The sequence below is a fragment of the Blennius ocellaris genome (assembly GCF_963422515.1).
Source record: "Blennius ocellaris genome assembly, contig: SCAFFOLD_145, whole genome shotgun sequence".
Taxonomy (NCBI): domain Eukaryota; kingdom Metazoa; phylum Chordata; class Actinopteri; order Blenniiformes; family Blenniidae; genus Blennius; species Blennius ocellaris.
Genome location: NW_027662027.1, coordinates 27501 through 52205, shown reverse-complemented (window position 1 = coordinate 52205; position 24705 = coordinate 27501). Strand labels below are relative to the sequence as shown.

The 24705-nt window shown below is 49.9% G+C and overlaps 2 protein-coding genes across 6 annotated transcripts in view; one reads left to right on the top strand and one right to left on the bottom strand.

The window, feature by feature from the left end:
• The first annotated feature begins 1801 nt into the window (after positions 1-1801).
• Positions 1802-11649, top strand: LOC308148408 (H-2 class II histocompatibility antigen, A-U alpha chain). The gene is made up of 4 exons (XM_080521868.1): positions 1802-1985; positions 9565-9813; positions 10069-10353; positions 10960-11649. The coding sequence occupies exons 1-4, from the start codon at positions 1931-1933 to the stop codon at positions 11079-11081; spliced, it is 711 nt and encodes a 236-aa protein (XP_080377994.1). The 5' UTR covers positions 1802-1930; the 3' UTR covers positions 11082-11649.
• A 3759-nt stretch (positions 11650-15408) lies between these two features.
• The window catches only part of ctc1 (CTS telomere maintenance complex component 1), a 20463-nt gene continuing 11166 nt past the window's right edge, over positions 15409-24705 (bottom strand). For 2 of the 5 annotated variants that reach the window (XM_080521871.1, XM_080521872.1), the window contains exons 15-26: positions 24305-24686; positions 21845-21934; positions 21629-21760; positions 21507-21553; positions 21247-21332; positions 20359-20494; positions 20196-20264; positions 19852-20005; positions 17829-17884; positions 16489-16645; positions 16174-16291; positions 15409-15611 (exon numbers count right to left, since the gene is read on the bottom strand). In XM_080521871.1, the coding sequence (XP_080377997.1) occupies positions 15514-15611; positions 16174-16291; positions 16489-16645; positions 17829-17884; positions 19852-20005; positions 20196-20264; positions 20359-20494; positions 21247-21332; positions 21507-21553; positions 21629-21760; positions 21845-21934; positions 24305-24686 (1525 nt within the window). In that variant the 3' untranslated portion in view covers positions 15409-15513. Of the gene's footprint in view, positions 15612-16173; positions 16292-16488; positions 16646-17828; positions 17885-19841; positions 20006-20195; positions 20265-20358; positions 20495-21246; positions 21333-21506; positions 21554-21628; positions 21761-21844; positions 21935-24304; positions 24687-24705 lie in introns of those variants that run through there. The other 3 variants (XM_080521873.1, XR_013937192.1, XM_080521874.1) reach the window with 3 other exon arrangements.

The following is a 24705-nucleotide window of genomic DNA, read 5'->3' as shown; positions in this document are numbered from 1 at the left end:
CTTCTGCTTCAGCAGCCAATCAGAGTGAGAGCTGCTGATGACTCATCAGTTACCAGGTAGAGAGACGCTGGATTGACTCTGTACAGTATTTAGTATTGTCCTCCTCCTCCTCCTGCTCCTCCTGCTCCTCCTGCTCCTGCTCCTCCTCCTGCTCCTGCACCTCCTCCTCCTGCACCTCCTCCTCCTGCTCCTCCTGCTCCTTCTCCTGCTCCTGCTCCTCCTGCTCCTGCTCCTCCTCCTGCTCCTCCTCCTCCTGCTCCTGCTCCTCCTCCTGCTCCTCCTCCTCCTCCTCCTGCTCCTCCTCCTGCTCCTCCTCCTCCTGCTCCTCCTGCTCCTGCTCCTCCTCCTGCTCCTCCTCCTGCTCCTCCTCCTGCTCCTCCTCCTCCTGCTCCTCCTGCTCCTGCTCCTCCTCCTGCACCTCCTCCTCCTCCTCCTGCTCCTCCTCCTCCTGCTCCTCCTCCTCCTGCTCCTCCTCCTCCTGCACCTCCTCCTGCACCTCCTACTCCTCCTCCTCCTCCTCCTCCTCCTGCACCTCCTCCTGCTCCTCTTCCTGCTGCTCCTCCTCCTCCTCCTCCTCCTCTTCCTCCTGCTCCTGTTCCTGCTCCTCTTCCTCCTCCTCCTCCTGCTCCTCTTTCTACTCCTCCTCCTCCTCTTCCTCTTTCTGCTCCTGCTCCTTCTCCTCTTGCTCCTCCCCCCTCCTCCTGCTCCTCTTCGTCCTCCTGCTCCTCCTCCTCCTGCTCCCACTCCTCCTCCTGCTCCTTCTCCTTCTCCTCCTGTTCCTCCTCCTTCTACTCCTCCTCCTCCTCCTGCTCCTCCTCCTCCTGCTCCTCCTCCCATTCCTCCTCCTCCTCCTCCTGCACCTCCTCCTCCTCCTCCTGCTCCTCCTCCCATTCCTCCTCCTCATCCTCCTGCACCCCCACCTCCTCCTCCTGCTCCTCCTCCTCCTGCACCTCCTCCTCCTGCTCCTTCTCCTCCTGTTCCTCCTCCTTCTACTCCTCCTCCTCCTCCTGCTCCTCCTCCCATTCCTCCTCCTCCTCCTGCACCTCCTCCTCCTCTTGCTCCTCCTCCTCCTGCACCTCCTCCTCCTGCTCCTCCTCCTCCTGCACCTCCTCCTCCTGCTCCTCCTCCTCCTCCTCCCCCTCCTCCTCCACCTCCTCCTCCTCCACCTCCTCCCCCTCCTCCTCCTGCACCTCCTCCTCCTCCTCTTCCTCCTCCTGCACCTCCTCATCCCCCTCCTCCTCCTCCACCTCCTCCTCTTCCTCCTCCTGCACCCCCACCTCCTCATCCCCCTCCTCCTCCTCCTGCACCTCCTGCTCCTCTTCCCCCTCCTGCTCCTCCTCCTCCTCCTCTTCCTGCACCCCCACCTCCTCCTGCACCTCCTCATCCTCCTCCTCCTCCTGCTTCTCTTCCTCCTCCTCCTCCTGCACCTCCTCCTCCTCCTCCCCCCCCTGCACCTCCTCCTCCTGCTCCTCCCCCCCACCCCCCCCCCCCCCCGCACCTCCTCCCACAGTACAAACCTGTGAGGACTCCCTGTTCACCCTGCAGCAGCTGTGAGTAGAAATACTTCTCTAAAGTACTTAGTTACTTGCTTCATGAGTGATAAAGTGGTGAGTTATCAGATTGACCGGTTGTCTACGTCATGTTTGTGTCAATAACTTCTCTATCATCAGGTTATTGATGATCTATTGATCGAGTTCCTTCTGGCTTCAGCTGCCGTCTTCCTCTACCTGGTGACTGATGATGTCATCAGAGCAGCGCTCTCTGATTGGAGGATTTCTGCAGCTGGAGTTCAGCCTCAGCAGGAGTTTGTCTCAGTGTCTGTCTGAACTGCTGCAGCCTGACAGGTGAACGGGTGAACTAGTGAACTAGTGAACTGGTAGACTGGTCAACTGTGAACTAGTTAACTGCTTCACTCAGTTATCAGTTGCTGATGAAGATGAAGCTGCTCCTCTTCCTCTCCTGTGTCCTCCGAGTCTCTGCTGCAGGTACGAGTCTATTTTCATCTGGATGTGAAACTATGACCTGTTTACTAACCTGTTCACTAACCTGTTTACTAACCTGTTCACTAACCTGTTCACTAACCTGTTTACTAACCTGTTCACTAACCCTAACTACACTAACCAAACTAAAATAATGAAACTCAACTCAACTCAACTTAACTAAACTAAACTGAACTTAACTAGTCAAACTTAACTAATCTAGTGAAACTAAACTGAAACTAAACGTCACGAATTAATCAAACTCAAGTAAACTAATGAAACTAAACTAAACCAAAGTAAACTAACTAAACCAAACTAACCAAATCAAGTAAACTAAATAAACTAATGAATCTAAAGTAAACCAACTAAACTAGTTTATTTTGGTTTCATTAGTTTAGTTTAATTTAGTTTAACTTCATTAGTTTCATTTAAAGGTATAGTAGAGGATTTTCTTCTTCCGGGTGGATCATCAAAATAACTGGTCCTCCCAACTGTCAATCATTCTGGTGATATATGACGTAAGGCCGTCGTACGTGCTCGTCCCTGCAGCTCACTCCACACGGTTCTCATCATCCTGCTGGCCGACCCCACGCATTGTTCTCCCACACTTTTACCCAGTTTCACCTCCTCTGGTGCAAATCTTCTTGTAAAGTGAGCTTATGTGAGCGACGCCGACTTGTGACTTGTAAACAGAGCGTGCACGAGGAGAACTGGGCTCGTCACGTCTCTCTACACGTTCTAGTAGACGTTCCGTCTCCTAACGTTCTAGTAGACGTTCCGTCTCCTAACGTTCTAGTAGGCGTTCCGTCTCCTAACGTTCTAGTAGGCGTTCCGTCTCCTAACGTTCTAGTAGGCGTTCCGTCTACTAACGTTCTAGTAGGCGTTCCGTCTCCTAACGTTCTAGTAGGCGTTCCGTCTCCTAACGTTCTAGTAGGCGTTCCGTCTACTAACGTTCTAGTAGGCGTTCCGTCTCCTAACGTTCTAGTAGGCGTTCCGTCTACTAACGTTCTAGTAGGCGTTCCGTCTCCTAACGTTCTAGTAGGCGTTCCGTCTCCTAACGTTCTAGTAGGCGTTCCGTCTACTAACGTTCTAGTAGGCGTTCCGTCTCCTAACGTTCTAGTAGGCGTTCCGTCTCCTAACGTTCTAGTAGACGTTCCGTCTCCTAACGTTCTAGTAGGCGTTCCGTCTCCTAACGTTCTAGTAGACGTTCCGTCTCCTAACGTTCTAGTAGGCGTTCCGTCTCCTAACGTTCTAGTAGGCGTTCCGTCTCCTAACGTTCTAGTAGACGTTCCGTCTCCTAACGTTCTAGTAGGCGTTCCGTCTACTAACGTTCTAGTAGGCGTTCCGTCTCCTAACGTTCTAGTAGGCGTTCCGTCTCCTAACGTTCTAGTAGACGTTCCGTCTCCTAACGTTCTAGTAGGCGTTCCGTCTCCTAACGTTCTAGTAGGCGTTCCGTCTCCTAACGTTCTAGTAGGCGTTCCGTCTCCTAACGTTCTAGTAGGCGTTCCGTCTACTAACGTTCTAGTAGGCGTTCCGTCTCCTAACGTTCTAGTAGGCGTTCCGTCTCCTAACGTTCTAGTAGACGTTCCGTCTCCTAACGTTCTAGTAGGCGTTCCGTCTCCTAACGTTCTAGTAGACGTTCCGTCTCCTAACGTTCTAGTAGGCGTTCCGTCTCCTAACGTTCTAGTAGGCGTTCCGTCTACTAACGTTCTAGTAGGCGTTCCGTCTCCTAACGTTCTAGTAGGCGTTCCGTCTCCTAACGTTCTAGTAGACGTTCCGTCTCCTAACGTTCTAGTAGACGTTCCGTCTCCTAACGTTCTAGTAGGCGTTCCGTCTCCTAACGTTCTAGTAGACGTTCCGTCTCCTAACGTTCTAGTAGGCGTTCCGTCTCCTAACGTTCTAGTAGGCGTTCCGTCTCCTAACGTTCTAGTAGGCGTTCCGTCTCCTAACGTTCTAGTAGGCGTTCCGTCTACTAACGTTCTAGTAGGCGTTCCGTCTCCTAACGTTCTAGTAGGCGTTCCGTCTCCTAACGTTCTAGTAGGCGTTCCGTCTCCTAACGTTCTAGTAGACGTTCCGTCTCCTAACGTTCTAGTAGGCGTTCCGTCTCCTAACGTTCTAGTAGGCGTTCCGTCTACTAACGTTCTAGTAGACGTTCCGTCTCCTAACGTTCTAGTAGGCGTTCCGTCTCCTAACGTTCTAGTAGGCGTTCCGTCTCCTAACGTTCTAGTAGGCGTTCCGTCTACTAACGTTCTAGTAGGCGTTCCGTCTCCTAACGTTCTAGTAGGCGTTCCGTCTACTAACGTTCTAGTAGGCGTTCCGTCTCCTAACGTTCTAGTAGGCGTTCCGTCTCCTAACGTTCTAGTAGGCGTTCCGTCTACTAACGTTCTAGTAGGCGTTCCGTCTCCTAACGTTCTAGTAGGCGTTCCGTCTCCTAACGTTCTAGTAGACGTTCCGTCTCCTAACGTTCTAGTAGGCGTTCCGTCTCCTAACGTTCTAGTAGACGTTCCGTCTCCTAACGTTCTAGTAGGCGTTCCGTCTCCTAACGTTCTAGTAGGCGTTCCGTCTCCTAACGTTCTAGTAGACGTTCCGTCTCCTAACGTTCTAGTAGGCGTTCCGTCTACTAACGTTCTAGTAGGCGTTCCGTCTCCTAACGTTCTAGTAGGCGTTCCGTCTCCTAACGTTCTAGTAGACGTTCCGTCTCCTAACGTTCTAGTAGGCGTTCCGTCTCCTAACGTTCTAGTAGGCGTTCCGTCTCCTAACGTTCTAGTAGACGTTCCGTCTCCTAACGTTCTAGTAGGCGTTCCGTCTACTAACGTTCTAGTAGGCGTTCCGTCTCCTAACGTTCTAGTAGGCGTTCCGTCTCCTAACGTTCTAGTAGACGTTCCGTCTCCTAACGTTCTAGTAGGCGTTCCGTCTCCTAACGTTCTAGTAGACGTTCCGTCTCCTAACGTTCTAGTAGGCGTTCCGTCTCCTAACGTTCTAGTAGGCGTTCCGTCTACTAACGTTCTAGTAGGCGTTCCGTCTCCTAACGTTCTAGTAGGCGTTCCGTCTCCTAACGTTCTAGTAGACGTTCCGTCTCCTAACGTTCTAGTAGACGTTCCGTCTCCTAACGTTCTAGTAGACGTTCCGTCTCCTAACGTTCTAGTAGACGTTCCGTCTCCTAACGTTCTAGTAGGCGTTCCGTCTCCTAACGTTCTAGTAGACGTTCCGTCTCCTAACGTTCTAGTAGGCGTTCCGTCTCCTAACGTTCTAGTAGGCGTTCCGTCTCCTAACGTTCTAGTAGACGTTCCGTCTCCTAACGTTCTAGTAGGCGTTCCGTCTACTAACGTTCTAGTAGGCGTTCCGTCTCCTAACGTTCTAGTAGGCGTTCCGTCTCCTAACGTTCTAGTAGACGTTCCGTCTCCTAACGTTCTAGTAGGCGTTCCGTCTCCTAACGTTCTAGTAGGCGTTCCGTCTCCTAACGTTCTAGTAGACGTTCCGTCTCCTAACGTTCTAGTAGGCGTTCCGTCTACTAACGTTCTAGTAGGCGTTCCGTCTCCTAACGTTCTAGTAGGCGTTCCGTCTCCTAACGTTCTAGTAGACGTTCCGTCTCCTAACGTTCTAGTAGGCGTTCCGTCTCCTAACGTTCTAGTAGACGTTCCGTCTCCTAACGTTCTAGTAGGCGTTCCGTCTCCTAACGTTCTAGTAGGCGTTCCGTCTACTAACGTTCTAGTAGGCGTTCCGTCTCCTAACGTTCTAGTAGGCGTTCCGTCTCCTAACGTTCTAGTAGACGTTCCGTCTCCTAACGTTCTAGTAGACGTTCCGTCTCCTAACGTTCTAGTAGGCGTTCCGTCTCCTAACGTTCTAGTAGACGTTCCGTCTCCTAACGTTCTAGTAGGCGTTCCGTCTCCTAACGTTCTAGTAGGCGTTCCGTCTCCTAACGTTCTAGTAGGCGTTCCGTCTCCTAACGTTCTAGTAGGCGTTCCGTCTACTAACGTTCTAGTAGGCGTTCCGTCTCCTAACGTTCTAGTAGGCGTTCCGTCTCCTAACGTTCTAGTAGGCGTTCCGTCTCCTAACGTTCTAGTAGACGTTCCGTCTCCTAACGTTCTAGTAGGCGTTCCGTCTCCTAACGTTCTAGTAGGCGTTCCGTCTACTAACGTTCTAGTAGACGTTCCGTCTCCTAACGTTCTAGTAGACGTTCCGTCTCCTAACGTTCTAGTAGGCGTTCCGTCTCCTAACGTTCTAGTAGGCGTTCCGTCTCCTAACGTTCTAGTAGGCGTTCCGTCTACTAACGTTCTAGTAGGCGTTCCGTCTCCTAACGTTCTAGTAGGCGTTCCGTCTACTAACGTTCTAGTAGGCGTTCCGTCTCCTAACGTTCTAGTAGGCGTTCCGTCTCCTAACGTTCTAGTAGGCGTTCCGTCTACTAACGTTCTAGTAGGCGTTCCGTCTCCTAACGTTCTAGTAGGCGTTCCGTCTCCTAACGTTCTAGTAGACGTTCCGTCTCCTAACGTTCTAGTAGGCGTTCCGTCTCCTAACGTTCTAGTAGACGTTCCGTCTCCTAACGTTCTAGTAGGCGTTCCGTCTCCTAACGTTCTAGTAGGCGTTCCGTCTCCTAACGTTCTAGTAGACGTTCCGTCTCCTAACGTTCTAGTAGGCGTTCCGTCTACTAACGTTCTAGTAGGCGTTCCGTCTCCTAACGTTCTAGTAGGCGTTCCGTCTCCTAACGTTCTAGTAGACGTTCCGTCTCCTAACGTTCTAGTAGGCGTTCCGTCTCCTAACGTTCTAGTAGGCGTTCCGTCTCCTAACGTTCTAGTAGACGTTCCGTCTCCTAACGTTCTAGTAGGCGTTCCGTCTACTAACGTTCTAGTAGGCGTTCCGTCTCCTAACGTTCTAGTAGGCGTTCCGTCTCCTAACGTTCTAGTAGACGTTCCGTCTCCTAACGTTCTAGTAGGCGTTCCGTCTCCTAACGTTCTAGTAGACGTTCCGTCTCCTAACGTTCTAGTAGGCGTTCCGTCTCCTAACGTTCTAGTAGGCGTTCCGTCTACTAACGTTCTAGTAGGCGTTCCGTCTCCTAACGTTCTAGTAGGCGTTCCGTCTCCTAACGTTCTAGTAGACGTTCCGTCTCCTAACGTTCTAGTAGACGTTCCGTCTCCTAACGTTCTAGTAGGCGTTCCGTCTCCTAACGTTCTAGTAGACGTTCCGTCTCCTAACGTTCTAGTAGGCGTTCCGTCTCCTAACGTTCTAGTAGGCGTTCCGTCTCCTAACGTTCTAGTAGGCGTTCCGTCTCCTAACGTTCTAGTAGGCGTTCCGTCTACTAACGTTCTAGTAGGCGTTCCGTCTCCTAACGTTCTAGTAGGCGTTCCGTCTCCTAACGTTCTAGTAGGCGTTCCGTCTCCTAACGTTCTAGTAGACGTTCCGTCTCCTAACGTTCTAGTAGGCGTTCCGTCTCCTAACGTTCTAGTAGGCGTTCCGTCTACTAACGTTCTAGTAGACGTTCCGTCTCCTAACGTTCTAGTAGACGTCCGTCTCCTAACGTTCTAGTAGGCGTTCCGTCTCCTAACGTTCTAGTAGGCGTTCCGTCTCCTAACGTTCTAGTAGGCGTTCCGTCTACTAACGTTCTAGTAGGCGTTCCGTCTCCTAACGTTCTAGTAGGCGTTCCGTCTACTAACGTTCTAGTAGGCGTTCCGTCTCCTAACGTTCTAGTAGGCGTTCCGTCTCCTAACGTTCTAGTAGGCGTTCCGTCTACTAACGTTCTAGTAGGCGTTCCGTCTCCTAACGTTCTAGTAGGCGTTCCGTCTCCTAACGTTCTAGTAGACGTTCCGTCTCCTAACGTTCTAGTAGGCGTTCCGTCTCCTAACGTTCTAGTAGACGTTCCGTCTCCTAACGTTCTAGTAGGCGTTCCGTCTCCTAACGTTTAGTAGGCGTTCCGTCTCCTAACGTTCTAGTAGACGTTCCGTCTCCTAACGTTCTAGTAGGCGTTCCGTCTACTAACGTTCTAGTAGGCGTTCCGTCTCCTAACGTTCTAGTAGGCGTTCCGTCTCCTAACGTTCTAGTAGACGTTCCGTCTCCTAACGTTCTAGTAGGCGTTCCGTCTCCTAACGTTCTAGTAGGCGTTCCGTCTCCTAACGTTCTAGTAGACGTTCCGTCTCCTAACGTTCTAGTAGGCGTTCCGTCTACTAACGTTCTAGTAGGCGTTCCGTCTCCTAACGTTCTAGTAGGCCGTTCCGTCTCCTAACGTTCTAGTAGACGTTCCGTCTCCTAACGTTCTAGTAGGCGTTCCGTCTCCTAACGTTCTAGTAGACGTTCCGTCTCCTAACGTTCTAGTAGGCGTTCCGTCTACTAACGTTCTAGTAGGCGTTCCGTCTCCTAACGTTCTAGTAGGCGTTCCGTCTCCTAACGTTCTAGTAGACGTTCCGTCTCCTAACGTTCTAGTAGGCGTTCCGTCTCCTAACGTTCTAGTAGGCGTTCCGTCTCCTAACGTTCTAGTAGGCGTTCCGTCTACTAACGTTCTAGTAGGCGTTCCGTCTCCTAACGTTCTAGTAGGCGTTCCGTCTCCTAACGTTCTAGTAGACGTTCCGTCTCCTAACGTTCTAGGTAGGACGTTCCGTCTCCTAACGTTCTAGTAGGCGTTTCCGTCTCCTAACGTTCTAGTAGACGTTCCGTCTCCTAACGTTCTAGTAGGCGTTCCGTCTCCTAACGTTCTAGTAGGCGTTCCGTCTCCTAACGTTCTAGTAGGCGTTCCGTCTCCTAACGTTCTAGTAGGCGTTCCGTCTACTAACGTTCTAGTAGGCGTTCCGTCTCCTAACGTTCTAGTAGGCGTTCCGTCTCCTAACGTTCTAGTAGACGTTCCGTCTCCTAACGTTCTAGTAGACGTTCCGTCTCCTAACGTTCTAGTAGGCGTTCCGTCTCCTAACGTTCTAGTAGACGTTCCGTCTCCTAACGTTCTAGTAGGCGTTCCGTCTCCTAACGTTCTAGTAGGCGTTCCGTCTACTAACGTTCTAGTAGGCGTTCCGTCTCGGGAGCAGGTACAGCGCTGCGCATGCGCATTTTTTCAAACGGTGGAGAGGGCGGTTCTTTCCTAAAATTCCTGAAAATCCTCCTGTATACATTTAATTTAAAGTAAACTAATGAAACTAAACTAAACAAAAGTAAACTAAATTAAACCAAACTAAAGTAAACTAGCATAAACTAAACTAAGGTAAACTAACTAAATTGAACTAATCAAACCAAACTAAACTAATGAAACTAAACTAAACTAAACCAAACTATAATAAACTTAACCAAACTAAAGTAAACCAAATGAAACTAAACTAAAGTAAACTAACTAAACTAAATTGAACTAATCAAACCAAACTAAACTAATGAAACTAAACTAAAGAAACTAAACTAAAGTAAACTAACTAAACTAAATTGAACTAATCAAACCAAACTAAACTAAAGAAAGTAAACTAAAGTAAACTAACTAAACTAAATTGAACTAATCAAACCAAACTACACTAAAGAAAGTAAACTAAAGTAAACTAACTAAACTAAACCAAACTAAAGTAGGTAAAGTAAAGCAGGTACAGTAAACTAAGGAGTACTAACTGGTTAGTTGTGTTTCCAGGTCAACATGAGGACCTTAACATCAGTGGATGTTCAGACTCTGAAGCAGAGGAAATGTACACGGTGGAAGGAGAAGAGCTTTGGTACGCAGACTTTCAGAAAGGGGGCGGAGTCAGTCCTCAACCCAGCTTCATTGATCCCATCACTTTCTCTGAAGACGTTTATAGCAATGCTCTGGCCAGTAGAGACGTCTGTAGAAGAAACCTGGGCATCGTTCGTAACGCTACGAGGGACATTCCTCTGGAACAAGGTGACCTCTGTGTCCTCTATTGACCTCTATTTGTCCTCTGTGTGTCCTCTATTTGTCCTCTGTGTGTCCTCTATTTGTCCTGTGTGTGTCCTCTATTGACCTCCACTTGACCTCTGTGTGTCCTCTATTGACCTCCACTTGACCTCTATGTGTCCTCTATTTGACCTCTGATTGTCCTCTGATTGTCCTCTGATTGTCCTCTGTGTGTCCTCTGATTGTCCTCTGTGTGTCCTCTGATTGTCCTCTATGTGTCAGACCCCCCCTCCACGCTGATCATCTACCCGAGGGACGACGTGGACCTGGACCAGAAGAACACCCTGCTGTGCTACGTGTCGGGGTTCTACCCCGCCCCCGTCTCCGTCACCTGGACCAGGAACGGACGGAACGTGACTGAAGGAACCAGCATCAACGTTCCGTTTCCCAACAAGGACGGTTCCTTCAGGCAGACGTCTCGTCTCGACTTCGTCCCCCAGCAGGGAGACGAGTTCAGCTGCTCTGTTCACCACGCGGCCCTGAACGCACCGTGGACCCGCTTCTGGGGTCAGAGCACACACGCACACGCACACGCACACGCACACTCACACACACACACACACACTCACACACACACACACACACACACTCACACTCACACTCACACTCACACTCACACTCACACTCACACTCACACTCACACTCACACTCACACTCACACTCACACTCACACTCTCACACTCACACTCACACTCACACTCACACTCACACTCACACTCACACTCACACTCACACTCACACTCACACTCACACTCACACACTCACACTCACACTCACACTCACACACACACACACACACTCACACTCACACTCACACTCACACTCACACTCACACTCACACTCACACACTCACACTCACACTCACACTCTCACACTCACACTCACACTCACACTCACACTCACACTCACACTCACACTCACACACTCACACTCACACTCACACTCACACACTCACACTCACACTCACACTCACTCACACTCATACACGTTGACATCTTCCTCCAGATGTTGACCCCCCTCTCTCTCTCCAGATGTTGACTCCCCTCTCCCTCCAGATGTTGACCCCCCTCTCTCTCCAGATGTTGACCCCCCTCTCTCTCTCTCTCTCTCCAGATGTTGAGCGGACCCAGCCAGGTGTTGGCCCCTCGGTGTTCTGTGGAGTGGGTCTCACTGTGGGTCTGGTGGGCGTGGCCATCGGGACCTTCTTCCTCATTAAAGGAAACGAGTGCAACTGATTGGCTCATGATGATGATGATGTCATCCAGCGTCGTCATGGAAACAATCTGAAGCTTCTATAACATTGGTCTGAGGTTCACTGTAGTTTAATCTTCACTGTAGTTTAATCTTCACTGTAGTTTATCTTCACTGTAGTTTGTCTTCACTGTAGTTTATCTTCACTGTAGTTTATCTTCACTGTAGTTTATCTTCACTGTAGTTTGTCTTCACTGTAGTTTGTCTTCACTGTAGTTTATCTTCACTGTAGTTTGTCTTCACTGTAGTTTGTCTTCACTGTAGTTTATCTTCACTGTAGTTTATCTTCACTGTAGTTTGTCTTCACTGTAGTTTATCTTCACTGTAGTTTGTCTTCACTGTAGTTTAATCTTCACTGTAGTTTGTCTTCACTGTAGTTTGATCTTCACTGTCGTTTGTCTTCACTGTAGTTTGTCTTCACTGTAGTTTGTCTTCACTGTAGTTTGATCTTCACTGTAGTTTGTCTTCACTGTAGTTTGATCTTCACTGTAGTTTGATCTTCACTGTAGTTTGTCTTCACTGTCGCTCCACCAATAAAATACTTCAAGCTTCCGCAGGTTGTTTCTCTCAGGTTCTCATGTTTTCCTCCCTGAAGTGACGACAAAACTTAGACTGACCCTAACCTCAGGATTAACTCTGGTTTAACTTCTAGATTAACTCTGGTTTAACCTCAGGATTAACTCTGGTTTAACTTCTAGATTAACTCTGGTTTAACCTCAGGATTAACTCTGGTTTAACTTCTAGATTAACTCTGGTTTAACCTCAGGATTAACTCTGGTTTAACTTCTAGATTAACCTCAGGACTAACTCTGGTTTAACTTCAGGATTAACTCTGGTTTAACCTCAGGACTAACTCTGGTTTAACTTCAGGACTAACTGGTTTAACTTCAGGATTAACTCTGGTTTAACCTCAGGACTAACTCTGGTTTAACTTCAGGATTAACTCTGGTTTAACCTCAGGACTAACTCTGGTTTAACTTCAGGATTAACTCTGGTTTAACCTCAGGATTAACTCTGGTTTAACCTCAGGATTAACTCTGGTTTAACTTCTAGGTTAACTCTGGTTTAACCTCAGGATTAACTCTGGTTTAACTTCTAGATTAACTCTGGTTTAATATGGGGACAGTAGAGGACAGTAGAGGACAGTAGTGGTCAGTAGTGGACAGTGGCGGTCAGTAGAGATCAGTAGTGGTCAGTAGGGGACAGTAGGGGGCAGTAGGGGACAGTAGAGGACAGTAGCGGTCAGTAGAGGACAGTAGTGGACAGTGGCGGTCAGTAGAGGAGAGTAGCGGTCAGTAGAGGAGAGTAGCGGTCAGTAGGGGACAGTAGGGGACAGTAGAGGTCAATAGGGGACAGTAGAGGGCAGTAGAGGACAGTAGAGGACAGTGGCGGTCAGTAGAGGACAGTGGCGGTCAGTAGAGATCAGTAGTGGTCAGTAGAGGGCAGTAGGGGACAGTAGGGGGCAGTAGGGGACAGTAGAGGACAGTAGCGGTTAGTAGAGGACAGTGGCGGTCAGTAGAGGTCAGTAGAGGACAGTGGCAGTCAGTAGAGGACAGTAGTGGTCAGTAGAGGGCAGTAGGGGACAGTAGTGGTCAGTAGAGGACAGTAGAGGTCAGTAGAGGGCAGTAGGGGACAGTAGAGGACAGTAGGGGACAGTAGGGGGCAGTAGGGGACAGTAGAGGACAGTAGGGGACAGTAGAGGGCAGTAGGGGACAGTAGAGGACAGTAGAGGGCAGTGGCGGTCAGTAGAGGACAGTAGGGGGCAGTAGGGGACAGTAGAGGGCAGTAGGGGACAGTAGAGGGCAGTAGGGGGCAGTAGAGGACAGTAGGGGGCAGTAGAGGGCAGTAGGGGGCAGTAGGGGACAGTAGAGGGCAGTAGGGGGCAGTAGGGGACAGTAGAGGGCAGTAGGGGACAGTAGAGGACAGTTGGGGACAGTAGAGGACAGTTGGGGACAGTAGAAGACAGTAGAGGACAGTGGCGGTCAGTAGAGGAGAGTAGCGGTCAGTAGGGGACAGTAGAGGTCAATAGGGGACAGTAGAGGGCAGTAGAGGACAGTAGAGGACAGTGGCGGTCAGTAGAGGACAGTGGCGGTCAGTAGAGATCAGTAGTGGTCAGTAGAGGGCAGTAGGGGACAGTAGGGGGCAGTAGGGGACAGTAGAGGACAGTAGCGGTCAGTAGAGGACAGTGGCGGTCAGTAGAGGACAGTAGAGGTCAGTAGAGGACAGTGGCAGTCAGTAGAGGACAGTAGTGGTCAGTAGAGGACAGTAGAGGACAGTAGCGGTCAGTAGTGGTCAGTAGAGGTCAGTAGAGGACAGTGGTGGTCAGTAGAGGACAGTAGAGGACAGTGGCGGTCAGTAGAGGGCAGTAGGGGACAGTAGAGGACAGTAGGGGGCAGTAGGGGACAGTAGAGGACAGTAGAGGGCAGTAGGGGACAGTAGAGGACAGTAGAGGGCAGTGGCGGTCAGTAGAGGACAGTAGGGGGCAGTAGGGGACAGTAGAGGGCAGTAGGGGACAGTAGAGGGCAGTAGAGGACAGTAGTGGTCAGTAGGGGACAGTAGTGGGCAGTAGGGGACAGTAGAGGACAGTAGCGGTCAGTAGAGGACAGTAGTGGACAGTGGCGGTCAGTAGAGGAGAGTAGCGGTCAGTAGGGGACAGTAGAGGTCAATAGGGGACAGTAGAGGGCAGTAGAGGACAGTAGAGGACAGTGGCGGTCAGTAGAGGACAGTGGCAGTCAGTAGAGGACAGTAGTGGTCAGTAGAGGACAGTAGAGGTCAGTAGAGGGCAGTAGGGGACAGTAGTGGTCAGTAGAGGACAGTGGCGGTCAGTAGAGGGCAGTAGGGGACAGTAGAGGACAGTAGGGGGCAGTAGGGGACAGTAGAGGACAGTAGGGGACAGTAGAGGGCAGTAGGGGACAGTAGAGGACAGTAGAGGGCAGTGGCGGTCAGTAGGGGGCAGTAGAGGGCAGTAGGGGACAGTAGAGGACAGTAGGGGGCAGTAGAGGGCAGTAGGGGACAGTAGAGGGCAGTAGGGGACAGTAGAGGGCAGTAGGGGACAGTAGAGGACAGTTGGGGACAGTAGAGGACAGTTGGGGACAGTAGAAGACAGTAGAGGACAGTGGCGGTCAGTAGAGGAGAGTAGCGGTCAGTAGGGGACAGTAGAGGTCAATAGGGGACAGTAGAGGACAGTGGCGGTCAGTAGAGGACAGTGGCGGTCAGTAGAGATCAGTAGTGGTCAGTAGAGGGCAGTAGGGGACAGTAGGGGGCAGTAGAGGACAGTAGCGGTCAGTAGAGGACAGTAGTGGACAGTGGCGGTCAGTAGAGGAGAGTAGCGGTCAGTAGAGGAGAGTAGCGGTCAGTAGGGGACAGTAGGGGACAGTAGAGGTCAATAGGGGACAGTAGAGGGCAGTAGAGGACAGTAGAGGACAGTGGCGGTCAGTAGAGGACAGTGGCGGTCAGTAGAGATCAGTAGTGGTCAGTAGAGGGCAGTAGGGGACAGTAGGGGGCAGTAGGGGACAGTAGAGGACAGTAGCGGTCAGTAGAGGACAGTGGCGGTCAGTAGAGGACAGTAGAGGTCAGTAGAGGACAGTGGCAGTCAGTAGAGGACAGTAGTGGTCAGTAGAGGACAGTAGAGGTCAGTGGCGGTCAGTAGAGGACAGTAGCGGTCAGTAGTGGTCAGTAGAGGTCAGTAGAGGACAGTGGTGGTCAGTAGAGGACAGTAGAGGACAGTGGCGGTCAGTAGAGGACAGTAGGGGACAGTAGGGGGCAGTAGGGGACAGTAGAGGACAGTAGGGGACAGTAGAGGGCAGTAGGGGACAGTAGAGGACAGTAGAGGGCAGTGGCGGTCAGTAGAGGACAGTAGGGGGCAGTAGGGGACAGTAGAGGGCAGTAGGGGACAGTAGAGGGCAGTAGGGGGCAGTAGAGGACAGTAGGGGGCAGTAGAGGGCAGTAGGGGGCAGTAGGGGACAGTAGAGGGCAGTAGGGGGCAGTAGGGGACAGTAGAGGGCAGTAGGGGACAGTAGAGGACAGTTGGGGACAGTAGAGGACAGTTGGGGACAGTAGAAGACAGTAGAGGACAGTAGAGGGCAGTAGAGGGCAGTAGGGGACATTAGAGGACAGTAGAGGTCAGTAGAGGACAGTAGGGGACAGTAGGGGACAGTAGAGGACAGTAGAGGACAGTAGAGGTCAGTAGAGGGCAGTAGAGGACAGTAGAGGTCAGTAGAGGACAGTAGAGGTCAGTAGGGGACAGTAGAAGACAGTAGAGGACAGTAGAAGACAGTAGGGGACAGTAGAAGCTAAAAAACAGACGCCATCTTTGTAGTTTTCCCACTTTATTCCAGGTCGTCACACAGCAACACCCAGGACCTGTCACCATGGCAACAGCGAGCATCCTGGTCCTCCCTTTCCTCCTTCAGGTCCTCAGAATGAGGACGAGTGCAGTTGAAGACAAGTGAGCTGAAGTGGACGGACGAGTCGCGTCACAAAGTCTCTGTTGGCTCGACTGAACGTCTTCAGCTCTGAGACAACAGGTAAACAACAACAACAGGTCAACAACAACAACAGGTCAACAACAACAAGTAAAACAACAACAACAACAGGTTATTGTTGTTGACCTGAACAGGTAAACAACAACAATAGGTAAGCAACAACAGGTAAACAACAACAATAGGAAAACTACAACGGGTCAACAACAACAATAGGTAAACAACAACAGTTCAACAACAACAACAACAGGTTATTGTTGTTGACCTGAACAGGTCAACAACAACAATAGGTAAGCAACAACAGGTCAACAACAACAATAGGAAAACTACAACAGGTCAACAACAACAATAGGTCAGCAACAACAGGTCAACAACAACAATAGGAAAACTACAACAGGTCAACAACAACAATAGGAAAACTACAACAGGTCAACAACAACAACAACAACAGGTCAACAACAACAACAACAACAACAACAGGTAAACAACAACAACAACAACAGGTCAACAACAACAACAGGTCAACAACAACAACAGGACAACAACAGGACAACAACAACAACAACAGGACAACAACAACAACAACAGGTGGTACCCTCTGCTCTCTGATTGGTCCGTTTCCTGCAGGTCAGAACGACGGGACGACAAACAACGTCACTGCTGCTGACGGAGGACAGGAAGTGAAGGATGATGTCATCAGGGTCGTCTGTCACCTGAGAGAGAGAGAGGCAGAGACAGAGAGACAGAGCGAGAGAGAGCGAGAGAGACAGACAGACAGACAGACAGACAGACAGACAGAGAGAGAGAGAGACAGAGAGAGAGAGAGAGAGAGAGGCAGAGAGAGAGAGAGAGAGAGGTTAATACTGACAGGTAGAGACAGACACCTGAGAGACAGACAGGTAATACTGACCAGGCTCCGCCCCCGTGGAAACACTCTGACGTGACCTTTGACCCTGAGCGCCCTCTGAAGCCCCTCCCACTGAGCAGCAGCCAATCCCAGCAGAGAACGAACCAGAACACCTGAGAACCAAACGTGAGCCTCGCCGGACCCGTCGTCCACCACCACCCTGTCCAGAGAGACAGACAGGTTACTGAGGACACCTGAGAGACAGACGGGTCAGTGAGGACACCAGAGAGACAGACGGGTCAGTGAGGACACCAGAGAGACATACAGGTCAGTGAGGACACCAGAGAGACAGACGGGTCAGTGAGGACACCAGAGAGACAGGCGGGTCAGTGAGGACACCAGAGAGACAGACAGGTCAGTGAGGACACCAGAGAGACAGACGGGTCAGTGAGGACACCAGAGAGACAGGCGGGTCAGTGAGGACACCTGAGAGACAGGCGGGTCAGTGAGGACACCAGAGAGACAGGCGGGTTAGTGAGGACACCTGAGAGACAGGCGGGTCAGTGAGGACATCAGAGAGACAGACAGGTCAGTGAGGACACCTGAGAGACAGACAGGTTACTGAGGACACCTGAGAGACAGACAGGTCAGTGAGGACACCAGAGAGACAGACAGGTCAGTGAGGACACCAGAGAGACAGACAGGTTACTGAGGACACCAGAGAGACAGACAGGTCAGTGAGGACACCAGAGAGACAGACAGGTCAGTGAGGACACCAGAGAGACAGACAGGTTACTGAGGACACCAGAGAGACAGACAGGTCAGTGAGGACACCTGAGAGACAGACCGGTTAGTGAGGACACCAGAGAGACAGACAGGTCAGTGAGGACACCAGAGAGACAGACAGGTTACTGAGGACACCAGAGAGACAGACGGGTCCGTGAGGACACCAGAGAGACAGACAGGTCAGTGAGGACACCTGAGAGACACAGCGGGTCAGTGAGGACACCTGAGAGACACAGCGGGTCAGTGAGGACACCTGAGAGACACAGCGGGTCAGTGAGGACACCTGAGAGACAGACAGGTCAGTGAGGACACCAGAGAGACAGACAGGTTACTGAGGACACCAGAGAGACAGACAGGTCAGTGAGGATACCAGAGAGACAGACAGGTTACTGAGGACACCAGAGAGACAGACAGGTCAGTGAGGACACCTGAGAGACAGACAGGTCAGTGAGGACACCTGAGAGACACAGCGGGTCAGTGAGGACACCTGAGAGACAGACAGGTCAGTGAGGACACCAGAGAGACAGACAGGTTACTGAGGACACCTGAGAGACAGACAGGTCAGTGAGGACACCAGAGAGACAGACAATAGAAAATGTGAGATGAGATTTTCTTACTTTGCTTTAGACTGAAACACGGACCAGGTGGAACGACACCCTGAACTGCTGCAGCTCTGAGGGAACAGCGGAGAACATCAAAAGATCATCAGGGAACATCAAAAGAAAATCAGGGAACAACAAAAGATCATCAGGGAACATCAAAAGAACATCAGGGAACAACAAAAGATCATCAGGGAACATCAAAAGAACATCAGGGAACAACAAAAGATCATCAGGGAACATCAAAAGAACATCAGGGAACATCAAAAGAACATCAGAGAACATCAGACACAAAAAAATCAAAAGATGATAAAAACAAAAATAAAACATTAAAAACTGTGAAATGCAATGTAGTACAGTGTAGTACAGTGTAGTATGGGGTAGTACAGGGTAGTACCTGATAGTAAACAGTGTCACACAGAGTGTAGTACAGTGTACTACAGTGTAGCACAGTTTAGTACAGGGTAGTACAGTGTAGTACAGGGTAGTACAGTGTAGTACAGGGTAGTACAGCGTAGTACCTGGTAGTAAACACTGTCACACACAGTGTAGTACAGGGTAGTACAGTGTAGTACCTGGTAGTAAACACTGTCACACAGTGTAGTACAGGGTAGTACAGCGTAGTACCTGGTAGTAAACAGTCACACAGGGTAGTACAGTGTAGTACAGGGTAGTACAGCGTAGTACCTGGTAGTAAACACTGTCACACAGTGTAGTACAGTGTAGTACAGTGTAGTACCTGGTAGTAAACATTGTCACACAGTGTAGTACAGTGTAGTACAGGGTAGTACCTGGTAGTAAACACTGTCACACAGTGTAGTACAGGGTAGTACAGTGTAGTACCTGGTAGTAAACACTGTCACACAGTGTAGTACAGCGTAGTACCTGGTAGTACCTGGTAGTAAACACTGTCACACAGTGTAGTACAGGGTAGTACCTGGTAGTAAACACTGTCACACAGTGTAGTACAGGGTAGTACCTGGTAGTAAACACTGTCACACAGTGTAGTACAGGGTAGTACCTGGTAGTACATGGTAGTAAACACTGTCACACAGTGTAGTACAGTGTAGTACAGTGTAGTACCTGGTAGTAAACACTGTCACACAGTGTAGTACAGCGTAGTACCTGGTAGTACATGGTAGTAAACACTGTCACACAGTGTAGTACAGGGTAGTACCTGGTAGTAAACACTGTCACACAGTGTAGTACAGTGTAGTACAGTGTAGTACCTGGTAGTAAACACTGTCACACAGTGTAGTACAGTGTAGTACAGCGTAGTACCTGGTAGTAAACACTGTCACACAGTGTAGTACAGTGTAGTACCTGGTAGTAAACACTGTCACACAGTGTAGTACAGCGTAGTACCTGGTAGTACCTGGTAGTAAACACTGTCACACAGTGTAGTACAGCGTAGTACCTGGTAGTACCTGGTAGTAAACACTGTCACACAGTGTAGTACAGTGTAGTACAGTGTAGTACCTGGTAGTAAACACTGTCACACAGTGTAGTACAGTGTAGTACCTGGTAGTAAACACTGTCACACAGTGTAGTACAGGGTAGTACCTGGTAGTACCTGGTAGTAAACACTGTCACACAGTGTAGTACAGTGTAGTACAGTGTAGTACAGGGTAGTACCTGGTAGTAAACACTGTCACACAGTGTAGTACAGGGTAGTACAGCGTAGTACCTGGTAGTAAACACTGTCACACAGTGTAGTACAGGGTAGTACCTGGTAGTAAACACTGTCACACAGTGTAGTACAGGGTAGTACAGCGTAGTACCTGGTAGTAAACACTGTCACACAGTGTAGTACAGCGTAGTACCTGGTAGTAAACACTGTCACACAGTGTAGTACAGCGTAGTACCTGGTAGTACCTGGTAGTAAACACTGTCACACAGTGTAGTACAGCGTAGTACCTGGTAGTACCTGGTAGTAAACACTGTCACACAGTGTAGTACAGGGTAGTACCTGGTAGTAAACACTGTCACACAGTGTAGTACAGGGTAGTACAGGGTAGTACCTGGTAGTACCTGGTAGTACCTGGTAGTAAACACTGTCACACAGACAGCAGCTCCACTGAAGCTCCAGAAACAGGAAACACAGCAGGTGACCTTTGACCCGAGACACAGAGCTGCTCTGCTGAGGCCACACCCCCAGGTGCATGATGGGAGGAGGAGGGGGGGGGCCGGGTGAGCTGCAACACACACACACACACACACACACCTCCATCCAAGCTTCTGTCTGTGTGTGTGTGTGTGTGTGTGTGTGTGTGTGTGTGTGTGTGTGTGTGTGTGTGTGTGTGTGTGTGTGTGTGTGTGTGTGTGTGTGTGTGTGTGTGTGTGTGTGTGTGTGTGTGTGTGTGTGTGTGTGTGTGTGTGTGTTACCTGTGGCCTCCCACTGAGAGCACGGTGACGGAGCTGACAGGTAGAAAGGTGCAGTACACACTTCCTGTCCTGAAACACACAGCCTGATCATCATGACGCTCCTGGTGTGTGTGTGTGTGTAGGTGTGTGTGTGTGTGTGTAGGTGTGTGTGTGTGTGTGTTACCTGGACACCCTCCTCTGGAAAGCAGAGAGCAGCAGTGTGTTGCCAGGCAACAGGCCAGGTGGGTAGGGGGTGTGGCTTAAGTCCAGGTACACCTGGAGGCTCCTCCCAGTTTGGTCACACACTGTAAGACGCACACCTACACACACACACACACACACACACACACACACACACACACACACACACACACACACACACACACACACACACACACACACACACACACACACACACACACACACACACACACACAGTTAAAAATAGAAACATTAGCCTGTGTGTGTGTGTGTGTATACCAGCGCGCGCGTGTGTGTGTGTGTGTATATACACCAGTGTGTGTGTGCATACCAGTGTGTGCACCAGTGTGTGTGTGTGTGTACCAGTGTGTGTGTGTGTACCAGTGTGTGTGTGCACCAGTGTGTGTGAGTGTATACCAGTGTGTGTGTGTGTACGAGTGTGTGGGTGTGCATGTATACCAGTGTGTGTGTGCGTGTATACCAGTGTGTGTGTGTGTATACCAGTGTGTGTGTGTGTGTGTACGAGTGTGTGTGTATACCAGTGTGTGTGTGTGTGTATACCAGTGTGTGTGTGTGTGTACCAGTGTGTGTGTGCGTGTGTGTGTGTGTGTGTACCAGTGTGTGTGTGTACGTACCAGTGTGTGTGTGTTCCAGTGTGTGTACCAGTGTGTGTGTGTGTACGTACCAGTGTGTGTGTGTACCAGTGTGTGTGTGTGTGTGTGTGTACCAGTGTGTGTGTACCAGTGTGTGTGTGTGTGTATACCAGTGTGTGTGTGTGTGTGTGTACGTACCAGTGTGTGTGTGTGTGTGTGTGTGTGTGTGTGTGTGTGTGTGTGTGTGTGTGTGTGTGTGTGTGTGTGTGTGTGTATACCAGTGTGTGCGTGTCCAGTCTTGCTGGTCCGGTCATTCAGACGGATCCTTTCAGACACGAGACCCTGGAAACACACCAACTGTGAACTGCAACACACACACACACACACACACACACACACACACACACACACACACACACACACACACACACACACACACACACACACACACACACACACACACACACACACACACACACACACACACTACTTGACATCAGCGTCAGTTCTGCCGGTGGCCACAGGGGGCGACGGTTACCTGCAGTCCAGGACCTGGGAGACGGAGAGGACGGAGGGACAGACCGTCTGAGGACAGAGACACACCGTCGGTCCCAACACAGGAAGACACACAGGTGTGTGTGTGTGTCAGGGGTGTGTTACCTGTGTGCAGGTGTGTAGGGGGCGTGTCAGAGTGTGGAGCCTCCAATCAGAGCCCACCTGCAGGGTGCGGTCAGTGTGAAGCTCCGCCCCCCGCCGGCCAGGCGGCCCAGAGCCAATCAGAACACTGGGATCCTGAGGGACAGGGAGACGCACCAATGAGCTGTCGGCGTCTCAATGGCCCCGCCCCCTCAGTGACATCATCACTGCTGTGGTCACCTGACAGTTGACGACCAGGAGTCGGTAGAAGCTTCCGGGCTGGAGGACTGGAAACCAGCGGCTGGAGGAACCAGAGAACACCAGCAACACCTGCACACACAGGGACCAGCTGGTAACCAGCAACACCTGCACACACAGGGACCAGCTGGTAACCAGCAACACCTGCACACACAGGGACCAGCTGGTAACCAGGTAACCAGCAACACCTGCACACACAGGGACCAGCTGGTAACCAGGTAACCAGCAACACCTGCACACACAGGGACCAGCTGGTAACCAGGTAACCAGCAACACCTGCACACACAGGGACCAGCTGGTAACCAGGTAACCAGCAACACCTGCACACACAGGGACCAGCTGGTAACCAGGTAACCAGCAACACCTGCACACACAGGGACCAGCTGGTAACCAGGTAACCAGCAACACCTGCACACACAGGGACCAGCTGGTAACCAGGTAACCAGCAACACCTGCACACACAGGGACCAGCTGGTAACCAGATTAGTGGGACTAGATAACCAGATTAGTGGGACTAGATAACCAGATTAGTGAGAGACTAGATAACCAGATTAGTGGGACTAGATAACCAGATTAGTGGGACTAGATAATCAGATTAGTGGGACTAGATAACCAGATTAGTGGGACTAGATAACTAGATTAGTGGGACTAGATAACCAGATTAGTGAGAGACTAGATAACCAGATTAGTGGGACTAGATAACCAGATTAGTGGGACTAGATAACCAGATTAGAGGGACTAGATAACCAGATTAGTGGGACTAGATAACCAGATTAGTGAGGGACTAGATAACCAGATTAGAGGGACTAGATAACCAGATTAGTGGGACTAGATAACCAGATTAGTGGGACTAGATAACCAGATTAGTGGGTCTAGATAACCAGATTAGAGGGACTAGATAACCAGATTAGAGGGACTAGATAACCAGATTACTGAGGGACTAGATAACCAGATTAGAGGGACTAGATAACCAGATTAGAGGGACTAGATAACCAGATTAGTGGGACTAGATAACCAGATTAGTGAGGGACTAGATAACCAGATTAGTGAGGGACTAGATAACCAGATTAGAGGGACTAGATAACCAGATTAGAGGGACTAGATAACCAGATTAGTGGGAGTAGATAACCAGATTAGAGGGACTAGATAACCAGATTAGTGGGACTAGAAAACCCGATTAGTGGGACTAGATAACCAGATTAGAGGGACTAGATAACCAGATTAGTGGGACTAGAAAACCAGATTAGTGGGACTAGAAAACCAGATTAGTGGGACTAGATAACCAGATTAGTGGGACTAGATAACCAGATTAGTGAGGGACTAGATAACCAGATTAGAGGGACTAGATAACCAGATTAGTGGGACTAGATAACCAGATTAGTGAGGGACTAGATAACCAGATTAGTGAGGGACTAGATAACCAGATTAGTGAGGGACTAGATAACCAGATTAGAGGGACTAGATAACCAGATTAGTGGGTCTAGATAACCAGATTAGTAGGACTAGATAACCAGATTAGAGGGACTAGATAACCAGATTAGAGGGACTAGATAACCAGATTAGTGGGACTAGAAAACCCGATTAGTGGGACTAGAAAACCCGATTAGAGGGACTAGATAACCAGATTAGTGGGACTAGATAACCAGATTAGAGGGACTAGATAACCAGATTAGAAGGACTAGATAACCAGATTAGTGGGACTAGATAACCAGATTAGTGGGACTAGATAACCAGATTAGAGGGACTAGAAAACCAGATTAGAGGGACTAGAAAACCAGATTAGAGGGACTAGAAAACCAGATTAGAGGGACTAGAAAACCAGATTAGAGGGACTAGAAAACCAGATTAGAGGGACTAGATAACTAGATTAGTAGGACTAGATAACTAGATTAGTGGGACTAGATAACTAGATTAGTGGGACTAGATAACCAGATTAGAGGGACTAGATAACCAGATTAGAGGGACTAGATAACCAGATTAGTGGGACTAGATAACCAGATTAGTGAGGGACTAGATAACCAGACTAGAGGGACTAGATAACCAGATTAGTAGGACTAGATAACCAGATTAGAGGGACTAGATAACCAGATTAGTAGGACTAGATAACCAGATTATTGAGGGACTAGATAACCAGACTAGAGGGACTAGATAACCAGATTAGTAGGACTAGATAACCAGATTAGAGGGACTAGATAACCAGATTAGTGGGACTAGATAACCAGATTAGTGAGGGACTAGATAACCAGACTAGAGGGACTAGATAACCAGATTAGTGGGACTAGATAACCAGACTAGAGGGACTAGATAACCAGATTAGTAGGACTAGATAACCAGATTAGTGGGACTAGATAACCAGATTAGTAGGACTAGATAACCAGATTAGTAGGACTAGATAACCAGATTAGAGGGACTAGATAACCAGATTACTGAGAGATTACTCACCTTGCTCCGCCCCTCCCTGTCAGTTTCTCGCTCCGTCATTGGTCTATTCTTGGGGTCCCGCCCCCAGCTGACCACTGGACCAATCACAGAAGCTCTGACTGAGAAACTTAGCCTCAGCCCCGCCCCCTCCTCGGATGACCCCACCCCCAGGTTCTTCCAGGCCACGCCCTCTTTCTGCTCCACCCTGATCACCATGGAGACGCAGGGCCGCGTCGTCACGGCGACAGGGGATGACTCGTCTTCGTCTGTCCTCCTCCTCTTCCTCTCTGAAGTCTCCACCCCTCCTCCTGCTGGCTCCTCCCCCTTCTGACTCAGGTGTGTCTCCATGGCAACAGATGGACTCAGGATGTGAACGTCGTCCAATGAGAACTGAAGGTAGACCCTGACACACACACACACAC